At 39.5% G+C, this 16,689-nt stretch overlaps 2 protein-coding genes and 1 long non-coding RNA gene across 3 annotated transcripts in view; all 3 read right to left on the bottom strand.

Moving 5' to 3' along the window:
• LOC137040512 (sodium channel subunit beta-4-like) overlaps positions 1 to 16,689 on the bottom strand; it is a 503,850-nt gene that overhangs the window by 24,209 nt on the left and 462,952 nt on the right. The window lies entirely within an intron of this gene.
• Positions 1 to 16,689, bottom strand: part of LOC137040515 (uncharacterized) — a 32,739-nt gene that overhangs the window by 13,778 nt on the left and 2,272 nt on the right. The window lies entirely within an intron of this gene.
• On the bottom strand, positions 12,722 to 14,956 carry LOC137039580 (E3 SUMO-protein ligase ZBED1-like). The gene is made up of 2 exons (XM_067414887.1): positions 14,656 to 14,956; positions 12,722 to 13,925 (listed from the first exon to the last, which is right to left on the bottom strand). Exons 1-2 carry the CDS (start codon positions 14,939 to 14,941, stop codon positions 12,907 to 12,909), a joined length of 1,305 nt encoding a protein of 434 aa, XP_067270988.1. The 5' UTR covers positions 14,942 to 14,956; the 3' UTR covers positions 12,722 to 12,906.

Raw genomic sequence — 16,689 nt, 5'->3', positions numbered from 1 at the left:
GAAAATTTTAGATGTGACCAGTCACTAGAAAATTTTGAGTTGGGAAGATTATAATTTTTTTTACAGTGTTGGACCACTTCTCTTCTCCATCTACATGTCATCATTAGGTTCTGTCATTCAGAAACACGGCTTCTCCTATCACTGCTATGCGGATGACACTCAACTCTACTTCTCATTTCAACCAGATGATCCTACAGTCAGTGTTCGTATCGCTGCCTGTCTGACAGACATTTCTGACTGGATGAAAGAGCATCATCTTAAACTCAATCTTGCAAAGACAGAATTACTTGTTTTCTCAACCAACCCAGCACTTCATCAAAATTTCTCCATTCAGCTTGGTTCATCGACCATAACTCCATCAAGGACAGCAAGAAACCTTGGAGTTGTGATTGATGACCAGTTAAACTTCACTGACCACATTACTGCGACAGCCCGGTCCTGCAGATTTGCTTTATACAACATTAGAAAGATTAGACCCTTCCTATCAGAACAGGCTGCACAACTCCTGGTTCAAGCTCTTGTTCTCTCCAGACTGGACTATTGTAATGCTCTTCTGGCTGGGCTTCCAGCATGCACTATTAAACCCTTGCAGCTGATCCAGAATGCAGCGGCGAGAGTGGTCTTTAATGAGCCGAAGAGAGCTCATGTTACGCCTCTCTTCATCAAACTGCACTGGTTACCAATGGCTGCTCGCATCAAATTCAAGGCACTAGTTATCGCCTACAAAACAACCACTGGCTCTGCACCAATATACCTAAAGTCGCTTGCTCAGACTTCAGAAGCTTGCGTTCTGCGAGTGAGCGACGCCTCGTGGTTCCATCCCAAAGAGGCATGAAATCGCTCTCACAGACATTTTCCTGGACCGTTCCCACCTGGTGGAATGACCTGCCGATCTGAATTCGTGCTGCAAAGTCTGTAGCCATTTTTAAAAAACATCTTAAGACACATCTCTTCCAATTGCACCTGACCACTAAAGAATAGCACTTAACTATCCATAAATTTTTGTTTGTTTGTCCAAAAAAAAAGAAAAAAAAAAAACTGTGTACTTTGCTAATTAACTGAGACTTCTTACAGGTTGTTGGCCTTGTCTGTTTCGTTGCTTCTATTGCTCTCCCCTTTTTTAAGTCGCTTTGGTTAAAAGCGCCTGCTAAATGATTAAATGTAAATGTTTCCGTGCTCCTGAATCTGCAGCGCGATCTCTGTATGTGAGTGACGTGTGTGTGTGCGTGCGCGCTTCATAATGAAAACAGCTCATTAATACAGAACGGTATTTTAGCTAACTTATATATATACAGTGGTGGAAATGGCCGAATTTCACTGGGCGGACTGTAGTTTGGAAATTGTGTTGTGTTTTTTATTGCACAGTTTAAGATACCTTCTAATTAAGTTATTAAGGTAATTAAGTTGTCCTCAGGTTAAGTGATGGATAGGCATGTGCCGATATCAATTTTTCATGTTGCGATTAATTGATGAAGTTTTATCACGATGTACGATATTATCACGATATTGAAATAAGTTGCAAAAAAGGTGTTGCCATAGCATAACAGCTTTAATAACTATTTTTGTAAGAACAAAAATAACTGAATATTTAAATACAATAATGCACCAAAAATATATATAGCTCTGGAAAAAAAAAATTAAGAGACCCCTCATTGAGAAATCAATGTTATGTGGTCTCTTGATTTTTTTCAGAGCTGTAAAAGTACAATTTTCAAACAGATTAAAGTGCAAAAGAATTAGGCTCTTACAAATCACAATAAGGTCTCATTAGTTTATGCATTAACTAAGACTGAGCAATAGCTACATTTGGTACAGTAAGTATAATGTTTTTGTTAATGTTAGTTAAGAAATACTGATCATTGTTAGTTTTATCTTAGGTCCATTAAAAGTTATTTTGATTTTGATTTTAATGTTATTAAAAAGTAACTAAGAAATTAACATAGAATGATTAATTCTTTATAAGTATTTTTCATTGTCAGTTTGGTAATAATGAATTAACATGTTAACTAATGAAGTCATATCTCAAAGTTATACTGAACTACAGTATAATATGTATGAATAACAAATAATCAGAACAGTTCTAATTATTAGGGTTGTAGTCCAGATTAAAGTATACAAATGTTTACATTTGAAAATAAATAGCCTATTAAGTCTTTAAGTCTTTAAGTATTTGGTGCTGTGATGAACAACATTGAGATTACAAAAACGAATGACTGTTTTAAAAACTACACGCGTTTTGTTTGTTTGCGAGTTTCCGGGGTAACCGGCTGCATTCTGCAGTTCATCAGCGCCCTCTGCTGTCACTGAGCGGCACTTCAGCAGCGCGTCTCCTTCACCGGTTCAGTCATGTGCAAACGCACGTTGGGCTTGTTTATATCTGAGCGCGTGTCCCTTTGACGCAGAATACAGCGGTGTTGAGCATTTATTCGGTTGATGGGCAAAGTTTTCTTGAGTGCATTATAAAAATAAAAAAAAATTGTTAATAAATTATTATTTACGATATTTTAAAGTGCCCACGATAACAATATCGTGCATATTCATTATCGTGATAAATCGCATTATCGAAAATCGGCACATCGGAAAATGTATTATTTCGTAGATGTGATATCCTGCATTATGGTGCATTTGAGGCCATATCTCTTGCCTATTAAATAAAAGACCTCTGCCATAGAAATCAACAGTTTCACAGGTAGCCTAATGATAATGAACAATTGCATGTTTATTATGCTCCGTGTCCAGATAGAAATAGTTCCGTTTACTAAATGATTGATTGGGCCAGACAAAATTACAGAAATCACCGAGTTATTTATCATGGCTATAGTGTAGGGTAAGATGCATGGCTTCAAGTTGACACAAATTGGTCAGAGGTTCGAATCCGCCTTTTGCCACACTGGCTCTACTAGCCTACCTTTTCCCATCACATATCAGATCGGAAAGGCATTTATTTTCAATAAAAATGGAGAAAATTATTAAAAAAGGGGAAATAAAGCACTTAACATGTGTTTAATAATAAGTGTTTCTAAACAGACGTGCTGAATTAGAGACGATAAAAGTGAGTGGGTCCAATATCATTGGTCTTAAAAAGTGGGTGGGTCTTGTCCCACACACACACAATGGTTCCGACTAGGGATGTCAACGATTTATCGATGATCGATTAATTGTCGATAAGACATTTGATCGATAAGACTTATCGATCATCGATTAAGCAGGGTCATGCGCGTGCGTGTGGCTCAACCGCGAGACGGGAGGAAAAATGATGCGAGCGTGCCTGAGTTATATTTGGGACCATTTTACAGCTGGAGTTAAACCTTCATCATGACTGCAAGCTTGCATATGCATTAGCAGCCTTTTGTTTTGTACAAATGTAAGTTGTAATATTGTGTTTCTTTTGTGCAGGCCTATCTATAGCTGATTTCTCTCATAAGGATGCATTTGGTTAATAATTAACGTTAGAGGCGAGCGGTAGCAAAAGCGTGGCGGTGATCATCTTCAGCGTGCAGCTCCAACAGCAATGCATATGATTGGGACTGTCATATTACACAACATTAATGAGAACACTACTGTAATAAAATATTGTGATTGTTAAGTATTTGGGTTTATTTGCCGTGTGTTTCATTGCGTTGATCCAGGAAGAGCGCATACACGACTGAGTCACGCATTCTGACTCGCGAATGTAACTAGTTCAAGTTCACTTCTGCATTCGCATCAGATTGTGCTGAAGTAATTTGTAATATTACATTTATTTTGTGACGTTATATATGTGATCAATCATTTAGGATGCGTTTCTTTCAGCGAAATAAAACGCACTAACAAATGGCTTCAGTCATGGATGGCTACCGGTTTTCATTCAGTGCTTCGAATTTAGCGCATACAGAGCAATGCATAATAACGATGATTGGGATTGTCATATTACATTACATAAATGAGAACACTATTTTAATAAATGGTTGTAAAGTCATTGGGTTTAGGTGCCGTGTTAAGAGCGTTGTTCCAGGACGAGCGCGTGTACGTGTCTCCCATTCTGAATATGAATATCAGCAACTCAATTCAAGTTCACTTGTGCATTCGCATCATTTTGTGAAGATATATAATTTGTAATATTTTGTTAACTTTATATAAATCTGATTATTCTCATATAGGAAGCTTTTTGTTGAATTAAATAATGTGCTAACAAAGAGCTTCAGTGTAACTTACCAGTGTTGATTCAGCGCATCCGCTTCAGCTCGCGCAGTTCAAACAGCAACGCACGACTAATAATGACTATGATTGGGACAATCATATTACATAACATTAATGAAAACAATATTTTAATAAATCGTTTTGAATAAATTGGGTTTAGGTGACGTTTCAGCACGTTGTTCTTGGAAGAGCGTCCACACATTCTGAGAGGGATCCCCTGGTGTTGAGACTTGTATGGCTTAATATAACATAAATGATGTCTCTTACTGAATTATGTGGTAGAAAACCCATGAAAGATCTACGTTATTTAAAAAATCGATTTTATATTTGGACCATGGGCGGCGCCATTTTGTTTGCGTTCTAGGTTGATGACGTAGAATGGTTGAACTCCTCAATCAGCTGGCGTTACCCGTAGCTATTTTTACCACAACGCAACTCGAAAATTGTTTCAGAGTTAAACAAAACCAATGAATTGCTTTGTAATTGTACTTAAAACACACTCAAACATACATGTGCAAACAAATTCACCTACACAAGTCACAAACAGATTGGCGGGCGCGCACACATACCTGACAGACTGCTCTGTCTCAATCGAGATTTTGGGCTGCTCAGTCTCCACGACAGGGGCTGAATCTGAAATCGACCCCCTATACCCTGAAATAGGGCATTATTTGAAGGGACGGCCATTTGTAGTGTTGTCCGACACCAGTGGACATGTTCGAGTGCAGTCATTCAGTCTCACGTTGCACCGCAATAATAACGAGTGTACAGCCGATTTACACACAACAGCTGTCCGACTTCACGCACTCGATCGTCTTCATTCACTCCTTCAAGTTGTATTAGTGAACAAAAGTAGCGAAAGTAATTTGTGTCTTAAAAGTGAAAGTTTAAAGATTGAGGTTAATTCACTGAGCTTGTGCTCAAACTTTAATGCACAAACCAATCCCATGCATCATCACTAGGGCTGGGATAAACTATTATTTTTTAAACGATTAATCTAGCGATTATTTTTTCGATGCATCGATTAATCTAACGATTAATTTTTCCTGTCCGATTCGGTTACGATTCGATTCGATTACCGATTATCTCCCCATTAATTGCCTAATAGCAATTTATACATGTTGATTTAATTATCTGAATGAAAAAACGAATTCCTTAACATTGCAATATATGTTTATTGCTCTTAAAATTCCAAAGTAAGACTATACAAGAGCAATGCATTCAATAAAACCTTGAAAACATAAAGTAGGCTACACACACACACACACACACACACACACACACACACACACACAAATAAATAAGTATTAACCTACAACAAAGAAACATATTATACGATTGTTCTATGTATGCAACTCAGCCTACAGGCTATGCCCATCGATTAAATATCAACAAGTTGGTTAATCAAATCCGGGGACACACTGCAAGCGTGAGCGTCTCGGCTGCGTGGCGTGTCCGTTTTTGTTTCGGCTCACATGTTAACAGGTTGGAGTTTGCACACTGCCTGTGACGCGCGGAAAACGCGTGCATGCTGGAAATAGAAGAGCGCCTATTTTTCACGTGTGTTGGGAGCGTCTCCAGGCAAAATAGATTAGGAAAAGATGTTTATATATCATTTTGACACGAATACATATTATTAAATTACATTTTCATGTTTGAAAGTCTGTAGGTTTACATAAATGCAGATATAGGCCTAATTGTAATAATAAAAAACGTCAATTATCGATTTTGAAATATTGCAACTATCAATACAAAACGAAATATTCTGTAGCCTATTTTGCCGTCAATACCATGGATATGTGGCTACTCCCGACGTTTTCTTTGCTGTATCAGTAGGCTATTTATGTTTAACATTAGGAATAGGGCTTCCCTCCGCATCAATAGCAGCAGCAGCGCCGCGTCAGACACGCTTCTAGTGTGCAAAGGCAGAGAAAACGCCACGCAGCCCCGTGGCTGACACGCAACAGAAACGCCACGCGCATCCGCGGCATGACAGTGAAAAAAGTTACACGTAGAGTGCATTATGGGCGCCAATATTCCGTTTAAAACCGGAATAGTCCTGGGATGAAACTGCTCACTTAGAGGATGGATACTCTTGGTCACATCAGCGCGATTAGACATTGAACATTTTAAATTTAAAACAGCTTATTATGTAGGTAACGTAGCCAATGTGTCCGATGCTTTCACTTGATGCAAATGTTTGTTTTTGTGATTAAAATACATCAAATATTACCAAAACATCTGTCTTCCTGTGTGCAGAAATTTGTTTATGTAGCCGTGACAACAAAACGCGTGCGCGCATGCCTGTGATGCTCCGTGCGCATCGCGCGCCAACCCCATAGACTGTGGCCAACCCGCAAGCCTTGCACTTCTGAAAGTCTGAGGAGCCACTCGTGTTGCTACCATAGATATACATAATAAATAATATACTTAATTACATAATATACTTTATTATGTACATCTATGGTTGCTACTACTCTCTGGCGCCACCATCTTTATTTTGAGTCTGACGAATCGAAGCGCATATTTTGCGTCTACGTATTTTTTGTCCCAGCCCTAATCATCACCAAAACATCTTGCCTCTCTTCCTCACGTTAACTTATCCCATCATCCTACCTAGATATTTCCCTCTGCTGGTTACATTAGGCATTACAGTTAATCTACTGCATATCAACAGTCTATCTATGATATCAACATAGGGAATAGTGATTGAGGGTTATGTATGCGCGCATGCAGTGCGTGTGTTAATTCGCGCCGATCTGTTGGGGTGTGTGTGTGTGTGTGTGTGTGTGTGTGTGTTCGCGCCGATCTGTTGGGGTGTGTGTGAGTCTGTGTGAGCGAGAGAGTTTGTGCGCACATGTATGTTTGGGTGCGTGAAGTCGGACAGCTGTTGTAAATCGGCTGTACACTGCGGTGCAACGTGAGACTGAATGAGTGCACTCGAACATGTCCACTATGATGTCGGACAACACTACAAATGGCCGTCCCTTCAAATAATGCCCTATTTCAGGGTATAGGGGGTCGATTTCGGATTCAGCCCCTGTCGTGGAGACTGAGCAGCCCAACATCTCGATTGAGACAGAGCAGTCTGTCAGGTGTGTGTGCGCGCCCGCCGATCTGTTTGTGACTTGTGTAGGTGAGTTTGTTTGCACATGTATGTTTGAGTGTGTTTTAAGTACAATTACAAAGCAATTCATTGGTTTTGTTTAACTCTGAAACAATTTTCGAGTTGCGTTGTGGTAAAAATAGCTACGGGTAACGCCAGCTGATTGAGGAGTTCAACCACTCTACGTCATCAACCTAGAACGCAAACAAAATGGCGCCGCCCATGGTCCAAATATAAAATCGATTTTTTAAATAACGTAGATCTTTCAAGGGTTTTCTACTACATAATTCAGTAAGAGACATCATTTATGTTATATTAAGCCATACAAGTCTCAACACCAGGGGATCCCTTGAATAACAGATCTGAGATCTGATCCGGCATTGGTGTTGTATTAGGCTACAGGTTATATTTGGTTATTAAATAAGTAATTTAATTAAATTATAAATAACATCAACTAATTTTACAATCCCATAGCCCTTTGTTTAGATAAAAAAAAATCCTTCTGATTCATTTGATGAAGAACATGGCGTTTTGAGCAGCATTGCACATCCTGTCATGCTGTCGGCTATAAGCCACTGCTGTAGACACATATTTCAGTATTATGGTTAACGATTAATCGATTAATTGATCGTTAATTTAAACGACGATCGATCATGGGAATTTGTGAAAATTGACATCCCTAGTTCCGACTAGGGCTGAACAATATTCTGTTTTAACATCGACATCGCGATGTGCGCGTGTGCGATAGTCACATTGCCGGAACATGCGATGTGAAGGGTAGTAGTATTTTTTTATGGTCTATGGTAGTAGCCCATGGTGTATTAAGGAAGCACACAGTAAACACGAGAGTGTTGCTGGAGTGACATGCACGTTTCGCGAGCCTGCACAGTGATTGGTTCGCTGTGCCGCTGCTCACCGCTCACGGCCAAACATTCACTGATAAAATGCGCGACGAAGAGGATCCGAAGAGGGGAAAAAAAGGTTCGTACCAGAAATCATCTTTTTGGGACTATTTTGGCTACATAAAGGAGGATGTTGAACAAAAAGAGGTACTTTGCATGGAGTGTCTTGTGGCCACAAAACAAGAAAACACCACCAATTAGTCTGATCACTTAAAACGGCACCACAAAGATCTTTACGACGAATACAAAGCAGGGCTCGACATTAACACTTGTCTGGGACATGTGGGTGTTTTGAAGGGACGAGTGAAAGAGAATTTTACTTGACTGACGGACAAGAGCCGGATTAAAACAAAAAATAACTAGCGAATCACCAAAATGCAAGAATGTTTGTGCATTTATTTAGTGTAAGTGGCGATCGATTGTGGATAATAATGAACTGATGATAATAAGGTCGCGCTGTTGACGCTCGTGCAGCCTCTCGAGGAGAAATCACAACACTAGAGCGTTTTCCTGAAGACCATCACGACTGAAAATGACACTGATTTCATATGACAGCTCCATAAACAACTAATTAACAATCACTTAGTCACTTACATTTTAGATGCAATATTTAGTGTTTTTGTTCTATTTCAGCAGTGAAAATCGTTCACAGCAGACCTGTAACATCTCACTCATAGCAACAAGTGTGAACGATTCAGCGTTCGAATGAATCGTTTGAATGAACGACTCAGTGACTCACTCATTAAGACGGTCACCTGCTGCCACCTACTGGAGGTTTAGTTTCATGTTTACACATACTTTCCAACATTTCTTTTTGTCACTTGTAATGAGGCTTGCTTATTAGTGAAATTATTAATATCACGGAATGGTAATTATTGACTTTAGCCTGGATTGATGGCTCTCAATATCGCAATATATATCGTTGGGGAAAAAAATATGTATGTGTAATGTAATTTTTTCCCAATATCGTGCAGGCCTAGTTCCGACACGTTAGTTAGAGATATTAAATGTTACTTGATTAAATAAATAAAATAATAATTGGCAGGCAAACTGTTGCCACCCCCCATTTCAGCATTTGCTATGTCCAGGGAAAAAAGGACTAGGCCTACTGTCAAATAAAAATAAATAAAATAACAAATAAAGAACCAATAACTTGAATACAAGCAGCAGCACAAATAAATACCATCAAGCAAAGATACTGATAAAAATAATGCTTTTCCGGTTTTTTAGGTAGGTCTACCATTCATTTTTAGGTAGAGAAATTGAATAAAGTAATCAAATGTAAAATAACTGCATATTTAACTGTTTAAATTGAAGATTAATCCATATTAAACGTACAAAAGCTATTCAATCAAGAGCAGTGAGTGATGTCCTTATCTTTTGTTTGACATTAAACAGACAGCAGTAAAGGCTACTGCTCCTTTAAGACTAGTGCAGGGATATGCTCGTCTTTCTCGACTGTATAAAGTTCTCTTGAGCCATATTCTGCTTGGATACTCATCAAGATGGACATGTTGACATACTTTTTGTGTGAGTTTGTCCGTTCGAGCTCAAGACTTAAAAGAGAAAGAGACGTGTGCGCGCTTTGGGACGAGTGCACAGAGACAGATGTGCGCGCTCTCATTTGCGTCTTCGGAGGAAATGACTCGTCATATTAAACATATGACAGCACTCGCATGCATGAACAGTTTACAAAGAGAGACCCACGTTGTGCCCACGTTTTTTATTTTATTATCGCTGTTGTAATGTATCACCGAAGAACCAGCACGTGTAGGCTATCCATCGACAGAAACGTACATAAAGCATTATTTTCAAGTTAGTCCATATTACCTTTGCCATCAGATGTGAGATGAACCGCGGTGCAAGTGCACCTTTTACACGGCACCCCTGCTCTCGTCACCTTAGGGTGATGCGGCACCCTGGTTGGGAAACACTGCCTTAACAGAGCTTTATCCATTTAAAATAACAGTTTCTATTCAGATTATCGGTCAAAATCATTTCAGATAATTTACCTCGTGGTCTGTTTTGAACTGAAATTCTGTGAGGAATAATCCGAATAAAATGTGCACAGAATTAAATGTAGAATTATTTCCATCGGCTGCAGTCTGCCAGTACTGGCTAATCACAAAAGTCGACATTGCGCTGCCATTATCACAGAATATTCCACAGAAGTTTTTATCATTATACATTACGTTACGTTTATGTGGCTATCATATTGTAGACAATTGAGTGGCTAAAATATTTTAATTCATTTCCACACACAAAAAAAGTAAACCTAACCATTTTTTCTCCAACTGGAACTCCGTCCCCTCGAAATTCAATCCCCTGACTCCGTCCCCCCACGTACCCCCCCCCCCCCCCCTCCACCCCTCTACATATACATACATACATACATACAGACATATATATATATATATATATATATATATATATATATATATATATATATATATATATATATATATATATATATATATATATAGGGTTTTTATTTTATTTTAAGATTTCCAGTGAAAACACTAGTAACTTGTACCTTATGAAAGTAGATTTACACTTTGAATTAAATATTCTCTCATCAATGGCATTAGCTCATTGGAAAAGGATAAACAATGCCGTTAATTTTGTTTGCACTAGGGCTGGGCGATATGACGAAATATATCGTCTGGACCATAGAAAATATCTATCGTTTTATATAAGGCTCTATCGCTTACGGCACGATATGGCGTTTACTAGGAGTGCACCAATCCGATATTAGGATCGGATATCGGCCGCGATACTGATGACAAAGCTGGATCGGGGATCGGAAAAATGAACAGATCCACAGGCCGATCCAGGTGTTTTTTTGTTGTTTTTTTAATCGCAGCAGAACCCTACAGCATTCGTCAGCTTCACGTGTGTCGCTTGCTCGAAGCAACATGGAGCGAGCCAGAGAGTCGGATGTGTAGAGATATTTTATGCTTGCCACGCCAACTAGTTCATCTGTCGGCAATACTACCAATTTAATCCAGAGACACCATGTTAAGGAGCACGCTGCATTCCTGCAGCTCAGTAAAACTAAAGGAGTGGACAATATAGCCCAGCAGCTAACTTTGCAGGATGCAAATAATTAATTTAGTGTAAGTGGTGACTGATAGTGGATAATGCTAATGTAATGAACTGACGGTAACAACGGGCTGTGGACGCTCGCGCATCTTGAGGAGAAATCAAAAAAGCGCCACTCACACATAGTAATTGCGGTAAACATTAAAAATGTTACGTTTTTATCTTTATAACATATGATACAGTTAAACAACTTCACACAACCAAATGTGCTGTTTTCCTAAATACCATCACGATTGAAAATGTCACTGATTTCCTATGACAGCTCCATAAACAATCATTAACATTAGTTACTTACATTTTAGATGCAATATTGAGTCTTTTTGTTCTATTTCAGCTGCAAAAATAGTTCCAAACAAAGATTCCAAGCAACAAAGTTCCAAAAAGCAGAACCATAACATGTCTCATGTGTTCGGAATGATTCAGTGGTTGAATCAAAGATTCAATTACCTGTTCGTAAACGACTGCCTCATTCTTAAAGGAATCAGTCGTTTGAATGAATCGTTTGAATTAATGACTCAATGACTCACTCATTAAGACTCACCTATACTGGTGGTTTAGTTTCCTATATTTTTCAACATTTATTTTGTTTATTCAAAAATACAAATCTCATAACATCATTTAATGCAGTAGTAATTTTTCTGGGTAAATAATTTAATTTGATTGGTAACATCCCTATAGTGTCTTATTTAAATTTAATGTATAGATCAAATTTAAGAATATAATATAAAACCTGAAGCATAGCTTATATTTAATAAGATTAGGGGAAAATGCCCTTTATAAAGGTAAAATATCACTAATATGCAGATTTAAAATATGTCAAAGCTGATTGAACACTGAGAACATTGCTTCAGAATAAGTTATATTTACAACACACACACACACACACACACACACACACACACACACACACACACACACACACACACACACACACACACACACACACTAGGGCTGGGCGATATGACTTAAAAATAAAATCTCCGATTTTATTTTTTTTAATTCGATTTACGATTTTTTTCCGATTTTCCCCCCTACTTATTAAGAAAAGCAATAAGGACAAACTGCAGCATGCTTTTGCAAATTTTGCTTTTATTTAATCAAAAGCAAGACAAATGTAACCCCCATTTCTGGGATGAATAATACATAAATGAACACCCTCTTGGAATCAAATTCCCAGCTGTGTGTTTAGTCACACTTTGTAGTCTAGACTAAAAGGAGACAAACATTCACATTGAGAGTAGCACCATTTTCTAAAGCATTAACAATACATTCAAATCTGAGGAACAGTGACATTTTTCATTGTATCTAGCCCAAACAATGCAACAACATACAGGGATACATGGCATGAACATGCACTGCATCTTACTCTTAGCAGAATTAAACATTTTAAACCAAAAACAGAAAAAAATACTCATAATAATAAAATAGCTTTTTATCTTTTATCTTAAAAAAAAGATAAAATAAATACATCAACTCCAACTGAAATTGATAAGTGCAAACTTTGCTTTAAAGAAAATAAACTGTGCCATTTGGGTCCCTGAATGTATGAGCAGGAAAGAAAATTTTGGTTAAGGTGCAGAACATGAGATATGTTCTTAAGTTGTTGCTGTATAACATTTAAACATTTTTGGCAAGGAAAATCAGCCTGTCCACTGCTTCTGGTTTGAGGCAAGCTCTGCTGCATGTGACAACTCCTCCCCCCACACTGAAAAGCCTCTCAGATGGTGCACTTGTTGCAGGGATACTGAGGTATTTCTTGGCGAGGTGACTGAGCCTTGAGAAGTTGGATTTGTTGCTCTTCCACCACTGTAGTGGATCAGTGTCAGGGTCTGCATCTGGCAAGAGCAGATAGGTTGCCAGTTCAGTCTCTATTTTAGCTTCTTCCGACTGGTCAGAAGTTGGCACAGCAACACTCTTCTTGAAGAATGTTGCTAAGGTCTTTTTTCTCTTGGGGTCTGGCTGAGGCCTTGCCTCTTCCTGGTCCACCTGCACAACTGGACCAGGCTGTGGTGTGCTTTTGTCAGCGGGGAAAGACAGAAGTTCACTGACAGCTCTTCTTTTGACTTTCTCCACCTTGTCTGGGTCGATGTAGGATGTCCGGAACCTTGGATCCATCAGAGAGGCCATGTCCAAGAGCTCATCCTTAATAGGATCACTGTATTTGTCAACAAGGTATCCCAGTATGTTCCTTTTTATTGTTTTGGTAAGCTCTGTGTCGTTGTCCTCAGGCTGCAAAAGACTGGTTTTGAACAGATGCATAACAGGCTTGATGTATGAGACACTGACATACATTTCCCCTGATAGTGCATCCGTAAAGTCTTGGAGTGCTTTAACCGCCTTGTTTACTGACTCCAAAACCTCGATGTCTTGCCAAGAGGGCACAAGATGGCGGCTTTTAACATCAGACCCCAGGACACGGGCTATAGCCTTCTCCTGTTCCAGGAATCGCTCGATCATCTTTTGGCGGGAGCCCCATCTGGTTGGGGATTCTGTTGTTAGCTGATGAGGGGGGAGGCCAAGCTCTGACTGAGCTACACCCAGCTCTCTTCTTTTCTTCCAGCTGTAGGAAAAAGCAGCGACTATCTTCTTGCAAACCCCAATGGCACGATCTATGCGGGGATCCTTAACACCATTCTCTGTATGATAAAGAATAAAACGCAAATACATACATCACTATTGCAGACTTAAATAAATATCAGTCTACATTCATATAAAAAAGATGTATTTTCTTCTCTATTTCAAAACTTTGTCATTCCAAAACTCAGACACTGCAGATACACAAACATATTTTGTTTACTATAGACATATGTGCAGTTTGTGGACAAATTTGAATCCATTTTATAAAATAATCTATTCGACTGTCTTTATAAATCAAATACAGATCAAATGGACATGCCATATTGACATTTTTTTGAGGAGTTTTTTGGCTAGGCCTAATTAAAAAAAAAATCAATAAATCACGTACAGCACATAAACTTTTTAAACGGTGGATGAACCGCAGTCAAGTAGTCAGACACTCGCATTTTCGTAGTCCAGTCAGCTTGACTAAATGCTGGTTTGGCTGACTGTGAAAAAAATAAAATAATAATAATAATAATAATAATAATCTTTGCACTGCATGGCAGCACCTGTGTCCGACGGGACTCACAGCAATCTAACCAGCACTTATGCTGGACCCTCCTATTTGATTTCTTGCTTGTGGTGTTCTCCTAGATGCAAGTCGCTTTGGAAAAAAGTGTCCGCTAAATGATAGTAGTAGTAGAATTACGAAAAGACGAGCGTCATCTAGCTTGACTGCGGTTTGAATGAGGATAATGTGTGCTCTGTCAAAATTGAATATTTTAATTTACTTATTGTTAGACTTACCAATAGCATTGTGTAGTTTGTGTCCAAAGCACTGGAGGTTTGGCCATCCGTTCACTCTCAGGGCTTTAATCATGTTGGTGCCGCTGTCAGTTGTCATGCAGCATAGACGATTCTCAGACAGGTTCCAGCAGTCGAGAGCGTCTCTCAGTCCCTTGGCAACAAGTTCACCGGTGTGATCCTCTGGAAAGTACGACGTTTGGAGGGAAATACTCCGCAAATCCCACACATTGTTGATGAAATGCACCGTTAAACTCAAATACGGTTGCATAGTCCGACTGGACCACATGTCGGCTGTTGCCGAATAAAAGGATAGCTCCTCCAGTTCTCTGCTGACTTTCTCTCGTGTTATGTTGTACAGCTGGGGCAAGGCGACTTCACTGAAGTATTTGCGGCTGGGTAGCTCATATCTGGGGTCTAAGGTTTTAATCAAATTAATAAACCCAGTCTTCTCCACTGTATATATGGGTACCATGTCTTTTGCTATGTGCAAAGTGACCGCTTTAGTGATTGTTCTCCACTTTGCCCCTTTCCTGTCATATGCGGTGCCATGTGAAAAGGATTCGGCTACAGTTAGCTGTTTTTTAGCTAAGATTTGTTGGTCACAGTGGGTTTGTTCATCTCGAAGAGACTGGCATTTTTCAAATTCGGCTGGATGTCTCTGTTTCAGGTGTTGGAATAGGTTTGTGGTGCTGCTGCCTTTGACTGCGATGGGCTTTAGGCAAATGTTGCAGCGTGGGGTCTCTTGATCCACGTCTGTCGCAGCAAACCCATAACAGTTCCAAACAACAGAGGATTTTATTCCTTTTTTAGGAACAAACTTCACACTTCCACCGGTAGCCATGTTGTCGCGTACTATTGCTGTTTTGTGTGCTATGATGTTGTTGTCGCTTGCCGTACTGCTCTGCCACGAAACTAATGCTACGGAAACTCCGGGGAGCCAAAAATGCGCCGTTACACAAAAACTCGATTTACTTATATTTTAAATCGGCCGCCACAAAAAATTCGAATTAATTCATTCAATCGATTTTTCGCCCAGGCCTAACACACACACACACACACACACACACACACACACACACACACACACACACACACACACACACCTAACTTTTTTCCCGGACAAGCACGACAAGTGAATGACCATTTTACTTATCCGAAGGACAGACATGAGCATGCTTAATGTCGAGCCCTAAATTATATTTTAGATTTGAATGCACAATTGTTTTTTAAATAAACAAGAATTCAACACTTTGCATACATCTGTTATTTTGTCTTATTATCTTTATTTAGTAAAGTCTGGTGCCTTTAGTCTCTTCAAGGAAGGTATACAGTTTATTATTAATTTACCAATAGTATCGGATCGGTATCGGGTATCGACAGATACACAAAGCCCAGGCATCGGTATCGGGACTGAAAAAGTCGGATCGGTGCACCCCTAGCGTTTACGGCAGGATTTTACGTTAAGATGCACCTCACGCCACGGCATGCCCATGCACGCTGCAATACATAAAAAAACATGGAGGAAGACGGTAGTAGACGCAGTTCAGACCAGGGTTATTCTCAGAGTAATTATGCCAGAGTGGTGGCATAAGCGCTCAAAACAAACTTCAGACACAGACGCTGCAACGGGCTTTTACGCATGGCACACCATATAGCCATATATTGAAATATTTTAATGGCAGGTGTAGGATGGCGAAAACTAAACATTTTCTTGACTGACCACCGAGCCCCATTAGCTGGTTGAAACCGGTTAACCGATGAGTTTAAAATATGCTGCGCTATTTGAAATAACAGCCGAGAGCTGCGCTACCTCTCTCTCTCACACACACACACACACACACACACACACACACACACACACACACACACACACACCACACTCCTAGCGCTGCCGCCTCCCTTCCACTCACGTCACTTTTTTTAAATCCCCCACAGCGCGAAACACGAGTCCCGCAAACGCGCCGCCGAGGAGCTTGTTTGTAATCTGAGGACAATGGCTCCTTAGTTTCGAAATGGTTTGGGTACAAGGTGATC

Source organism: Pseudorasbora parva, chromosome 14 (genome assembly GCF_024679245.1).
Source record: "Pseudorasbora parva isolate DD20220531a chromosome 14, ASM2467924v1, whole genome shotgun sequence".
Taxonomy (NCBI): Eukaryota; Metazoa; Chordata; class Actinopteri; order Cypriniformes; family Gobionidae; genus Pseudorasbora; species Pseudorasbora parva.
The sequence above is the reverse complement of the archived record's forward strand: the minus strand, read 5'-3'. Positions and strand labels throughout refer to the sequence as shown.